At 44.2% G+C, this 12,697-nt stretch overlaps 3 protein-coding genes across 10 annotated transcripts; 1 reads left to right on the forward strand and 2 right to left on the reverse strand.

The window, feature by feature from the left end:
• Positions 1 to 1,374: 1,374 nt before the first annotated feature.
• Positions 1,375 to 5,441, reverse strand: mars2 (methionyl-tRNA synthetase 2, mitochondrial). The gene is made up of 3 exons (XM_086133181.1): positions 4,830 to 5,441; positions 4,405 to 4,739; positions 1,375 to 3,934 (listed from the first exon to the last, which is right to left on the reverse strand). Exons 1-3 carry the CDS (start codon positions 5,095 to 5,097, stop codon positions 2,744 to 2,746), a joined length of 1,794 nt encoding a protein of 597 aa, XP_085989307.1. The 5' UTR covers positions 5,098 to 5,441; the 3' UTR covers positions 1,375 to 2,743.
• A 266-nt stretch (positions 5,442 to 5,707) lies between these two features.
• Positions 5,708 to 11,215, forward strand: LOC147208329 (magnesium transporter NIPA2). 8 transcript variants are annotated; one of them, XM_086133238.1, is made up of 7 exons: positions 5,822 to 5,853; positions 5,962 to 6,026; positions 6,137 to 6,269; positions 6,666 to 6,722; positions 7,035 to 7,125; positions 9,066 to 9,226; positions 10,072 to 11,215. In XM_086133238.1, exons 2-7 carry the CDS (start codon positions 6,024 to 6,026, stop codon positions 10,689 to 10,691), a joined length of 1,065 nt encoding a protein of 354 aa, XP_085989364.1. In that variant the 5' UTR covers positions 5,822 to 5,853; positions 5,962 to 6,023; the 3' UTR covers positions 10,692 to 11,215. The 8 variants fall into 8 exon arrangements, with proteins under 8 accessions (XP_085989339.1, XP_085989373.1, XP_085989389.1 ...); XM_086133213.1 differs by having other exon boundaries at positions 5,708 to 5,853; positions 5,962 to 6,269; XM_086133247.1 differs by lacking the exon at positions 5,962 to 6,026 and having other exon boundaries at positions 5,710 to 5,853.
• Positions 11,216 to 11,256: 41 nt separating this feature from the next.
• timm8a (translocase of inner mitochondrial membrane 8 homolog A (yeast)) lies at positions 11,257 to 12,591 on the reverse strand. Its single transcript, XM_086133286.1, has 2 exons — positions 12,387 to 12,591; positions 11,257 to 11,762 (listed from the first exon to the last, which is right to left on the reverse strand). The coding sequence occupies exons 1-2, from the start codon at positions 12,495 to 12,497 to the stop codon at positions 11,601 to 11,603; spliced, it is 273 nt and encodes a 90-aa protein (XP_085989412.1). The 5' UTR covers positions 12,498 to 12,591; the 3' UTR covers positions 11,257 to 11,600.
• Between the last annotated feature and the right edge of the window lie 106 nt (positions 12,592 to 12,697).

Below are 12,697 nucleotides of genomic sequence, written 5' to 3' on the forward strand. Positions count from 1 at the left end.
CCTTGGAGGGTGTGCTGGAGAGTGCTCCGCCTAGGGAGTCATCATTCTGGTGGGGGGGACTTCAATGGTCATGTGGGCAATGACAGTGAAGCTTGGAAGGGCATGATTGGGAGGAATGCTCCTCCCGATCTGAACCAGAGTGGTGTTCTGTTACTGGACTTCATGTAGACTGGTTCACCCAAACAGTCTACATGTGTTTTTTGGACTTGGAGAAGGCGGCTGTGTCCCTCGGGGAGCTGTGTGGCCAGGACTTCAGGAGTATGGTGTGCCAAGCCCCCTGCTATGGACTGTTGGGTCCCTGTACCTGTACCATTACCGGTACCACCTATGTCACAGTCTAGTCCGCATTGCCAGCAGTAACACAGCCAAGGCTGCCCTTTGTCACCAATTCTGTTCATAACCTTGATGGACAGAATTTCTAGGCGCAGCCGAGGCATTGCAGGGGTCTGCTTTGGTGATCTTGCATCTGTGCTTTTTGCTAATGAAGGGGTACTGATGGCTTCTTCGAGCCGTGATTTCCAACTCTCACTGGAGCGGTTCGCTGCCCAGTGTGAAGCGATCTGGAATGACAGTCAGCACCTCCAAATCTGAGACCATGGTCCTCAGTCAGAAAAGGGTGAAGTGCCCGATCCAGGTTGGGGATGAGATCCTGCCTCAAGTGGAGGAGTTTAAGTAGGGGACTGGTTCACGAGTGAAGGGCGGATGGAGCACGAGTCAGTTGAGTGAGTCTCATTTTACACAGAACTTCATCATCTCAAAAGAATTACAACATACCATCATAAACAGATGTTTAATATACAAAGGTTGGCTTTCTACAACGCACATTCATTCATTCATATGCAGTCAATATTTGGAGCCCCTTTAGCATAAACCAAGAACACATAACCACTCTTGTCTTTTATCGTCACTTTTTCACTTGTATTATGTTACCCAAAAGACTAAACAATGCTTCAATTTCTGGACTGTTTCAGGAATCAATCGATGTCTGGGTTCGATCGAACTCCAGGGGTTCGGTGAATCGGTCTCAGGGGTTCGACGGAGACACACCCGACTCAACATGTCACTTAGTTATGATACGCCCGCTTGGCCATCACTGGCTGCAGATAATCACACTACATTGCTTGTCCAATCAGTGCTGCGGGAAATTTAGTTCGCTCAGTCGGCAACGTGTGCCGGTCGTGATAGTACCTCGTGTGATTTTTTTAAAAGAATGTTTAAATACATGCTAATTATGTCGAGCAAAAAAAGAAAGTGGTCAGACGAATGTGTACAACATGCATCACAGAACGGGATGGGACTCAGCGTCCTATCTGCATGATTTTTCACCCCAAGTTGAGCAACTCTAGTCTCGCACCGGCAATACTGAAGGAACACTTCTTGAATGCAGTTTTTATTTTTCAGTTAAGAGTTCGGTGAATGTGCATATGAACTGGTTGGGTTCGGTACCTCTCACAAGGTTAAGAACCACTGCTCTAGTTGCACAATGCACCACACACAAATAAAAAACACCCCCTTTAGATACATCAATTTGGGAAAAAAGCAACAACATCAATGTACTTAATTCGGACAGGTACATCGGTTGCACATGATTAAAAAGTGGTTAACTGATGTCCTACTCTTTTCCTTGAAAATATTTAAATGCGATATGTGAGTTCAAGACAATGTGAGTCATGTTCTATCGATGTCCATGTCTGTATTAAGTAAACCCAGTGGATTTTTTCCCCGGTGTAGCCTACAAATGTAGCTGATCGTTTGCTGCAGCGCAGCTTCAGACCCCAAGGGGGTCGCCACGCATGGAGTTCGAAGCCGTTGACTGAAAAGTCGCCAGCTTGGAACCAGCTGCACTGATTGCTCAGCTAAAACATCCCCGTTACCAACGATGCAGCGAGTAGCTTTTTTGTTTAAAGATATTAGTGTAGTATAGGCCAGTTTGTCACATTTTAACTATGCGCAACCAATGTACGCAAATTGAATAGTCTTTTTTTTTTTCATTCGAGCCACATGTGAATTCCTCAATTGTGTCCCTCTGTATGAGGGCGCTAATTGATAGGTCGGATTTCTTTTTCGTACACTATTTTGGGATTTTGCGCGTGTGTACACTTTTAGTTTGACTCCTATGCACTCTTTGATAAGCAAGAGCCCGCGTCTTTTTTTCATGAGCTGTGATGTACTGTTTGTTTCGGGAGTAGTTTGACAGCAGACACCTGCGTTAGCCAATTTCCTTGACACCTCTTTTCTCAGTGGGTGTTAATGTACTGGCTCTTGCCTCAGTCAACTCCTTGTGAAAATCCCACACATATTTTAGTGGGTTTTGCGTCGTATTATTCTCAAGGCTCTGGTTCTGCCTGTTGCAGTTTTTCCTTCCAGCGAACATTTTATGGCTTTGCTTTGATACAGAACTCAGAGAAGCAGCAGCTTCTTCAACAACTTTTTGTTGCCTGCCTTCCTTGTGGAGGTTGTCAATGGTCCTCTGGACAACAGTCAAGTCAGCAGATGTCCTTATGATTGTGGAGGCGCCTGATTAGTCCGTCTTGGAGTCCATTTTGAGATATTGAAATATTATTAGTTTCCAGTTGTAATTCAGCCCCGTCATTAAGGCAAATGGCCTCCCCCGCTGAGTTTGTGTTTGAGGGTTCTTCCTGAGTTTTTTTTTTCTAGTCTTCGCTACCTCGTGCTTATTCGCGTGTGGTTTAGGTGGTTTCCTTACATATGTGGAGGGAGAGTGTGGTTCAAAACTCTGTCCTTATGTAAATTGCCTTGAGATAATCGTCTGCTTTTTAATTTTCTTTGTTTTTTGCTCATCTCCAGTGGGACTTTCCAGACGATTAAAAAGCACTCCTGTATCAGGTCCTAGCGTTCTCCCTTGGAAGCGGCAGTCTTTGCCACCGTAACTCGGCAGGAAGTCCAGGTCGCTCCAGTTCCTCTCGTCAGCTCGCACGCCGAGTCTGGACAGCAACTTGTCGGCTACTCGCGGCACGACAGGCTGCAGGAGGGTCCCGTAAATCCTCAGACATTCCAGAGTGACATGGATGATTGTGTCCAGCCAACGTTGGTCTCCGCTGTCCATCCTGTTCAACTTCCAAGGTGTGTGCCGTTGAACGAAGCCGTTGGTTTGTCTAACACAGGAAGTGATGGCCTCCAAGGCTTTGTATACGTGCAGGCTTTCATAATGGCGCTCCACCAACGTTGGGAGGTTTCGCACAGTATCCAGCAGGTGGTAGTCTTCTGGCACCGCCCTACCATCCCGCTCACTTGGGAAAAACAAAGGGCAGAATGGTGGGTAGGTCTGTGTTAGGTTGAGCGCAGGAGCGGTGCAGCGGTTGAGGAGGCCGCCCAAGGAGTCGGCCAGCTCCGCGTTGAGGACCTTGGTGACTTTGTGATCTGCGTAGTCACAGTCGGAATCAGGCACGCCTTGACGCAGCAGGAAGTACCGCAAACCGTCGGTGGTGAACGCCTGCGAGCGCTCAAAGGGGTCCACCACGTTGCCTAAACTTTTCGACATCTTGGTTCCATTGACTGTCCAGTGTGAGTGCACGTGTATGGACTGCGGCGGCGGCAGTCCCGCCCCAAGGAGGAAAGACGGCCAGTAGATGGTGTGGAATTTCAGGATGTCTTTGCCTACGATGTGGCGGGCCACGCTCCACCAATGATTGTGGTTGTCGGGGTAACCAACTACCGTGAGGTAGTTTACCAGAGCGTCCAACCACACGTAGATGGTGTGCTCGGGATCCCCCGGCACAGGAATCCCCCACTGGAGGCGGCTTCTTTGGCGGGACACAGAGAGGTCCGGAAGGTCATCCTGCAGCCATTGGAGAACATCCTGGAGGAACCGCTCGGGCTGGATAGCTCCGGGGTTTTTCTGGAGCCAGTCAAGCAGTGGAGTCCGAAATGCTGACAAACGGAACATGTAGTTCTCCTCTTTCAACCATTCCACCTGACAAACAGGTAGGTAGAGATATGAACATTTTTCATGAACCAAAAATAGGCATTCAAACAGTAGAGCCTTCATTTATTCAGCAGGGATAATGCATTTGACTGCATTTGCTGGATTGACTATGAGGAAAATATCTGACAATAAAGTTGTATTCAATTCAATTCAAATTCAAAAATAAACAATCATTTCTTGATATGATGGTAATGGGATAGGAGATTCTCTTTTAATGTTTTGAAACTTGTTACCGTGCCAATATTGTATCAAGCCAGTAATTAATTCCAGTTGAAAGAGTTAAGAAAGTTAGTAAAAGAAAGTTTGGCCATATTTTTTAAAAAATGGTCGAGACAGACCCCCCCCCCCCCCCCCATACAGCTGTCAAGTGCTATTGTAATGATTCTTACAAATGTAACAAAATTTACTGAGCTTTAAAAGTGCAATCTCCCCCTTTACACACATGTTTGTGGACGCACCTTGTGACCACTCTCCAGTGAAACCTTGATAGCCTGGCCGCTCGCATCAACGGCGTCGGCCACCTGCGTCGGCGTGAGGAAGCTCTCGTCTGGCGTGGAGTACCAGCCCTCATAGTTGCCCTTGTAGATAAACCCTTTGTCATACAATGTGCACCAGAAGTGCTCTACGGACCGCCGGTGCCTCTCCTCGGTGGTCCTGATGTAGTCTGTGAAGGACACATTGCAGCTCCCAAAGAGCTGCCGGAATCTCTGAGACACACCGGTGCAGAAGGTGAGGGGGGCTTCTCCTGCTGCATTGGCCGCCTGTTGGATTTTTAAACCGTGCTCATCCGTGCCTGAAAAGAAGAGATGCACGACACCCACTACAAAGGCCTGGTCCTCTGTGCAGTTGAGTAGCAGAAACAGGGTGCATGTAAATTAATTACCTGTTGCAAATCTCGACTTGAATCCCCGTAGAAGCTTGTATCTGTGCATGCAGTCGGCTAAAATTGCTGAATACAGGTGGCCCAGATGAGGAGAGGCATTGACATAGAAGATGGGAGTGGTTATGTAGTAACTTCTTTCCTCTTTGCACACATCGCTGCGTGTGCATCGGACTCTGCGTTGCATTGAATGTGGTGATAAAAAGGCGCTTTGTTTCCAGCTGCCATCAGCTTTATAGCTCCTGGTGATGAAGCAGAAAAGTGTCCTCATTTTTGAAATGGCAATCCTGCTGCGTTAGTAATGTTTTGCTAAATGCTAAGGGTCGTTTATCAATATAAAACATGCCTAACTCAGAAACACCCGCCACAACCTACACGATTGCCGAAATATCACAATCAAACACGCAAAGATATCGAAAATTGAAGTGGTTACAAAGCAGCGAATCCCAACAAACTAATCCAATTTGTGTCATGAGACTTCACGTGACAGTAGTCAAGGTTAGATGTTTTCCGGATTGCGGATCAACGAGCTTCCAATCAAATCGATGACAATGTGCTCTCGTGACCACTAATGAGCCAATCAAATTGCGCTTCGGGAGATATGCCGCGTTCTCAGCCCATGAAGGAATCGGAATTTTGTAATACAAGTCAAATAACCGGAGTCATTTTGTTGTTGTCAAACATAAGTGACAAAATAAATGCGTATCCGCTAAATAGTCAAAAGAAATATGTGTCCGAGTCGTGATATTTTGTCTTCACCGCCTTGAAACTAACAACAGAATCCTCGTAATAGTTAGATTTAGTTCGCTTTCAGTATAACTTCTTCGCGTGGACCCATTTGATAGACTAACGATTCGCGATCGACATTAGATTGTAAAGCAAACGTCGCTTGGCTGTCACGAGACTACAGTGTATTCATTCACGCAGGTCGTAGCGGTCTGTGGAACGTCTCGGCGGCGCAGCCGCCAGTTGGTTCCGCCCCTTGACTGCTACGAAGACGGATGATGGACTCTACTTGACTCCCAAGGTCCACAAATTTCTTTTTCTGTCTTTCTTTTCAGCCTATCTCTATGACCGTCTCCACTTTGAGGCTGTTCCTTCTACTTGTTTGTTTTCCCCACTCGTGACGTTCTAGACACCACCTAGAAAGTAGTTGGAAGTTTATTCGCCTGGTAGGCCGTCATGTGATGTCGAAAGATGGTTTGTTTGTTCGTCGAAGTGGAAAGGGCAAAAGGAAAGTGGTTTTTTTCTGTCATACGTGTGTGTTTGACAGCTATGCAATTGTCGTCTGTTGTGGACTCTTGTCTCAGATGGAAGCGGGTCGTGTGGACTTCTATATTGGACTTTCCCTGGCCGTGTCGTCCTGTTTTTTTATCGGTGCAAGTTTCATCCTGAAGAAAAAAGGTTTGCTACGATTGGCCAGCAAGGGCTCCATGCGAGCAGGTACTCACCTACCCCGTGGCCCCAAAAACGTATGACTATTCTGCATTTCTTTTTTCGGTATTTTTTTCTGAACGCTAATGAAATACATTATTTCACGCTAATGAAATACATTATTTCATTATTTCATTAGCGTTCATTATTTCATAACATTATAAAATGAAATACAAATTCTATTACTGCGATGGAGGAGGAAATACGGTCAACATTTGTTCTTAGAGATACCGTGGGGTACAAAACCCCCAAATCTTGTCAAATAACGTACTTCCTTCCATCTGTCCATCCACCCGTCTTATACACTGCCTATCCTCACTTATTGTTTTAGTTGTAGTAGTAGGAGGAGGAGTACCTGTATCATCACCATGATAGTTGTTATTATGACAACTTTCTCGTCTCCAGGTCAAGGTGGCTATGCTTACCTGAAAGAATGGCTTTGGTGGGCGGGGCTTATTTCAAGTAAGTACCTGTACACTAATAACCACCGCAAAAAACACTTTCCTCACCAAGTACCCAACAGAGTAAATGCAAATTTGTGGTACTAAAAAAAGTTAAATACAACTGAACTGCACTTAAGGCAGTGATTCTTTCGGACCTCACTGGGTAAGAGGAATTTGGTGGTACTTCATCATGATGGTCTATGTTTTGCCAAAAATGTGCCTCTTATTGTGCACACACACGTTCCTGCAAAGAGCACATTTGCACATCGTGACCAGGAGTGGAATGGCAAGTTGCGTGTCTGGGCGTTAATGCAAACTGATTGTATTGCAGTGGGAGTCGGAGAGGCGGCCAATTTCGCGGCGTACGCGTTTGCTCCGGCCACGCTCGTCACCCCTCTGGGAGCTTTGAGTGTCCTCGTAAGGTACGTCATGAGCTGCTGCGAGGTATTTACAAGTGGTTGTGTGAATGTTGAATTATAAAATGCTGGTTGATACGACACAGCATAGTGTAGCAGGCTCGAGCTATCGTCAAAATATATCACCTTGATACTGTGAGTGTTACAGGAATATAAAGTTCTACAATCCACTGGTAATGCGTGACATTCGTGTGTTTTTTTCCTGATCAAGTTTATTCTTGTAAAAGGATATTGCAAATTTATTTAAAAATATATTTTTTGTCTTTTAATCTTACAACAAATAAAGTGACTTCATTCCTGTGTGTTGGAAATGTTGTTCTTGTAAAAATCAAACTTTTAATTGAAAAAATCTAACTTTTTAAAAAATAAAAACAAATATATACCATATATATATATATATATATATATATATATACATACTAGGCGGCCCGGTAGTCCAGTGGTTAGCACGTTGGCTTCACAGTGCAGAGGTACCGGGTTCGATTCCAGCTCCGGCCTCCCTGTGTGGAGTTTGCATGTTCTCCCCGGGCCTGCGTGGGTTTTCTCCGGGTGCTCCGGTTTCCTTCCACATTCCAAAAACATGCATAGCAGGTTGATTGGACGCTCTAAATTGTCCCTAGGTGTGAGTGTGGGCTTGGATGGTTGTTCGTCTCTGTGTGCCCTGCGATTGGCTGGCAACTGATTCAGGGTGTCCCCCGCCTACTGCCCGAAGACGGCTGGGATAGGCTCCATCACCCCCCGCGACCCTAGTGAGGATCAAGCGGTTCGGAAAATGGATGGATGGATATATATACTATTACAATTCTTTGGTTAAAAAAATACAACTATATTATTCATTAATTTGCTTATGATTATTGGCTTATTGTAAAATAAAATTTGTTTTAGGATTTTTGAGGCATTATTTTTTTTTATCCAGATTTTCAGGACTTGATTCGAATATTTGATTTTTTTTTTCTGATATTATCACCTGTTTCAGTGTTTCTCAACCTCTATTGAGCCAAGGCATATATTCCTTGCCACACCTTGGAAAAAAATTCATGGCACACCACTTAGAAAAATGATTCACAAAAAGTACATATACAGGTTAATTATGTACCTTCGGTAATCTTGTGAAAAGGCATTTCTTTTTTCTCCTCTCACTATAGGTGGTAAATACTACATTTCGTCGTCAAAATAATAGACATTGGATAATTCCCACAGCACACCTGATAATCTCTCCCAGCGACACTGGTTGGGAATCACTGACTTACTTTATTCCCGTATTAATTTCTTTAAAAATACAATATCACATTATTGTCACAATATTTTTTTAAATCTCTCTCTCTGTCTCTGTGTGTAAATTATGTGACTTTCTTGAATTGTATTCATCATACTACGTCATTGTAATACATTACTTTGACCATATTACTACTTTATCATTTTTTTAAGGAACCTCATTCATGGTATGATTGAAAATAATTTGGCTTCATTTTTGTGGAAATTTTTTTTTCTAATATTTCAACTCAATATTAATTTAAAATGTAGTAGTACAGTATAGCTTTATATTTACTCTTAATTTTACATAACTTTATTCTCATAATTCAATTGTGTTATTCTTGTAGTAAAATTATATTTTTGTAATTTTATTTTGATTTGATTGCATGCTGATGATTTGCTCCAGTAAAATTGTCTCCAAAAAAATCTCCTGTTAATTAACTTTTTTTAACTTTAAAAATAGGTGCTCTTCTCCTTGAACTTTATTCTCTGAAAAAATTTTTTTTTTTACTAATATTACTTGAATCTCATAATTGTATGATTATATTTACTCCAGTATTACATTACATTACACTATTCACATACAGTTCAAACTAAATTCTAGTAGTATTTGGACTTTTGAATACAAAGAAACACCACTTACAGCTGGAGAGGAAGCTTATGTCATAACCGTCCGCCGTGTTTCTTGGCAGCGCCGTGCTGTCGTCGTACTTCCTGAATGAGCGTTTGAATGTGCACGGCAAGATGGGTTGCCTCCTCTGCTTGCTGGGCTCCACAGTGATGGTGGTGCATGCCCCCCAGGAGGAGGAAGTGGCCTCCCTCAGCGCCATGGCGGAGAAGCTCAAAGACCCAGGTCAGACGTGCTGAACAAACATCTTGCAGAGGAAGTAACCATGTACAAATTTAATGTTATTCTACTTGACTACATTTTTTTCGATTACAGGTATGTATTTGCGATTCACAGTGCCTTGTGGATTTGCAGTTTTTATTGTCTGGCTGTCTTTGTGGCATCTTGGTATCAAGGAACTATACTGAGCTGTTGAGATTCATTCAGACAAATGTAGTGCTTGTTTTGTTTTGGATATCGGTCACTCCTGGAGATGTGTCTTTTTTTTTTAAACATCTACAAGAGTGACCATGAATAATGCTGTATTAACTGCATCTTGGTGCCATGGGGCTACGTTGAAGTGAATTGAGGAGCTTTATTCACACAAAAGTGGTGTGTCGCCACTCTTGTGGCATCTCTGTACCTCCCAAATAACTTTTCTGAAAAGAGTTGTGGAGATTCATTCAGACAAAAGTAGTGATTTTCTGCCATTTTTTGGTGGCATCTTGGTGCCAGGAACTAAGAGGAAGTGAGTTGAGGAGCCTTATTTACATTAAAGTTGTGCTTTGCCACCATCTCGTGGCATCTTGTTGAAACTATTGGAAAGTGAATGCAGGAGATTCATTTAAGCAAAGGTAGCGCTCTGAGTAGCTTCATTTAGGCAAATGTTGTGCTTTGCCACCATCTTGTGGCATCTATTTAGATAGTTTTCACAACAGCCACAGCTGTACCAACTGAATAGGATAATAGTAATACAATTATTAATAACCAAGACAAGACAAAAGTAGTGCTTCTACTTGAGTACAGAGTGCGAGCAGTTTTTTTCACCTGTGGGGAATACTCACATCTTTTCCTGTAATGCTCCCCACTAGGTTTCATTGTGTTTGCGGTGTGCGTCGTGGGAAGCAGCCTGGTGCTTATCTTCGCGGTGGCGCCGCGCTTCGGACAGAAGAATGTGCTGGTCTACATCACGATCTGCTCCATCATCGGCTCCTTGTCCGTGTCTTGCGTGAAGGGCCTGGGCATCGCCATTAAGGAACTGGTCGCCGGGACCGCCGTGCTGAGGGATCCCCTCTTCTGGTGCTTGCTGATCTGCCTGGCGCTCTGCGTCAGCATCCAGATCAGCTACCTGAATAAGGCCCTGGACATTTTCAACACTTCCATCGTCACACCAATCTACTATGTCTTCTTCACCACGTCCGTCATAGCCTGCTCGGCCATCCTCTTCAAGGAGTGGCTGCGCATGAGCGCCGGCGCCGTGGTGGGCACCATTAGCGGTTTCCTCACCATCGCGATGGGCATCTTCCTACTACACGCCTTCAAAGACATCACCTTCAGCTGGGAGTCCATGCCCCGCTACCTGAGGAAGGGGCCTCGGGGCCTACGCTGGGGCCCTCGGCCTTACGCCACCCTCCCCAGCCAGGACAGGCCTGCCGAGGCAGACGTGAAACCGCCTTTGGGGGGAAGCGTCAAAAGTGGGTCGGCCCCCTGAAAGGAAATACTGTACTGCTTATGTACACTGCAAATCTAAAAACAGTTGGGTCAAAAAGGCATGAGCTGAAACTTTTTGAGTTATTCATTTGACCCAAAACAAACAAGTTACAAAAGGAAAAAAAATCCTTCTGTATAAAACAACCAAAATTAGGTTATTTTGTGGGTTATTCAGGTGACCCAACGTTTGGGTTCAATAAATACATTGATCCCACATTTTTCACAGTTAACGGGAACCAGAACCCCCTGTGTGAAAGGTGATAAACCGCAAAGTAGGATTTGGTGCCAGAAAGTTGAATGAATTATTTGAAAGAATTTGGTCATGTATAAATTGATTTATGAAGCGACAGATTACTTAACCTTGTGCTTTATCTTCTGATTTGTTTTTTCCTCCATTTACTTCTGGCTGCTTCAAAAAGTACACTTAAGTCACATTATCGAGCAAGTTGGAAAAACTGTTCCAGTCATGGTAATACTGTCCCTCATACTGTGAGACCAAAGAAAGAATGTTCTTCCTCCTGTTGACTTTGTGTCTTTTATCTGCAAGCATGCATGACAGACTGAAGAATTGCTAACCTGATTTATTTCATATGTACAATGCAACTTTTAACAGTTTGAGCACACGCGCATCCTTGATCGAGGTGTTGTCTGTCTTAACATGAATCTGACCTGTCGTGTTTGTGGTGAGCGGGCACAATGCATATTTGCTTCTCCTAAAATGTTTTCCGCTTGCAAAATCAGTTGACACAATTAAAGGAAAAAAGAAAAAACTGTCAGCAACAGAACAGTGTTGCAAGTCAAAGGGGAAAACAAGCTGTTGATGGGAGGCACTTTTGACAAAACACTGTTTTAGTTTACATGTCAGATCCAAACATGGGTGTGCTTTCGCAAGTGTCCTTGAAAGCACACGTTAGTCTGTCATGCTGTCCGAGAAAGACCCTCGACTCCTTTGCGTCTGTTCCAGTCTGTTGAGTATGAACTGGCTGGTGTCGATGAATCTCTCCACACAGTTGACAAAGCACGCATCTGTCCTGGAATCCAATTTGGGCCCCGGCTTGTCCATGCACTTTTCCTGGTGGGGGCAAAACAGACTGTTAGATTGCTACGTCGGAACACCCCCCCCCCCCCCCCCCAAACAGACAAAATTGTGACATCTCCTGAATGCTTCACCCAGCATGAAGACATAAACCCCACCAAAGTGTTCACAATTTCAGCCCTGTAGTGGGCCCTGAACTAATCACAGTGATATTTAACAAGAGTTTGTTCAAGTTAGCCCAAACATATCATGTAAAAACCCGTTAAGGTGTTCAAGTACCGAAAAATGCAGAGCCATCAAATAAGTCATATCTAATAGCTTTAGTTTTGTGGGGATTATGCTTTTAACACACTGCTCAGATCCATGAAACGAAAAAAGCGCGTATTCTTTTCTGTTATTAATTTACTTTCGTAATAAAATTGTTAAATTGAGTGTGACTGTACACTCTAACATCTAACTCGAAAATACACCAAGACAATTGAAAATGCCGCTGCTGTGACAGGTTCGTGCACACATCTTCAGGTAAACTGACACCGCCTAGTTTCGCCAACATATAGTTCTGTTGGCTGTTGAAGAACACTAGTAACAATAACAAACTCCCATGGTTTATGAACTACTAGCCTACCGCTGTCAAAGCTAGCTGGGGATGTCCACACTTACCCAGCACACTTCCGTCATTTGGTGCACCAGCTGCTGAAACTTTTGCTTCTGGGACTCGATCTCGATGAATTGCTGCAGCTGAGGGTCCGCGCTCGCCGTCTTTCCGTCCATGCTCGAATGAAAGTCGACGTTAGTCCGAATAAATCCACAACTGAAGAACGCCTTATCCCCAAATGCTGACCTTCACGTGGTAAATGTGCGCCGCTGGAGGGACCGGAAGTAAACGGACCAATCGCGCGGCGCGGTCCTATGACCTCTATAAGACGTCTTCCTGTATTGCACACAGGACGTACGCCGCAAAACGGCTAGAA

Source organism: Hippocampus guttulatus, chromosome 2 (genome assembly GCF_054856545.1).
Source record: "Hippocampus guttulatus isolate MCC_2025c chromosome 2, RoL_Hgut_1.0, whole genome shotgun sequence".
Lineage (NCBI taxonomy): Eukaryota > Metazoa > Chordata > Actinopteri > Syngnathiformes > Syngnathidae > Hippocampus > Hippocampus guttulatus.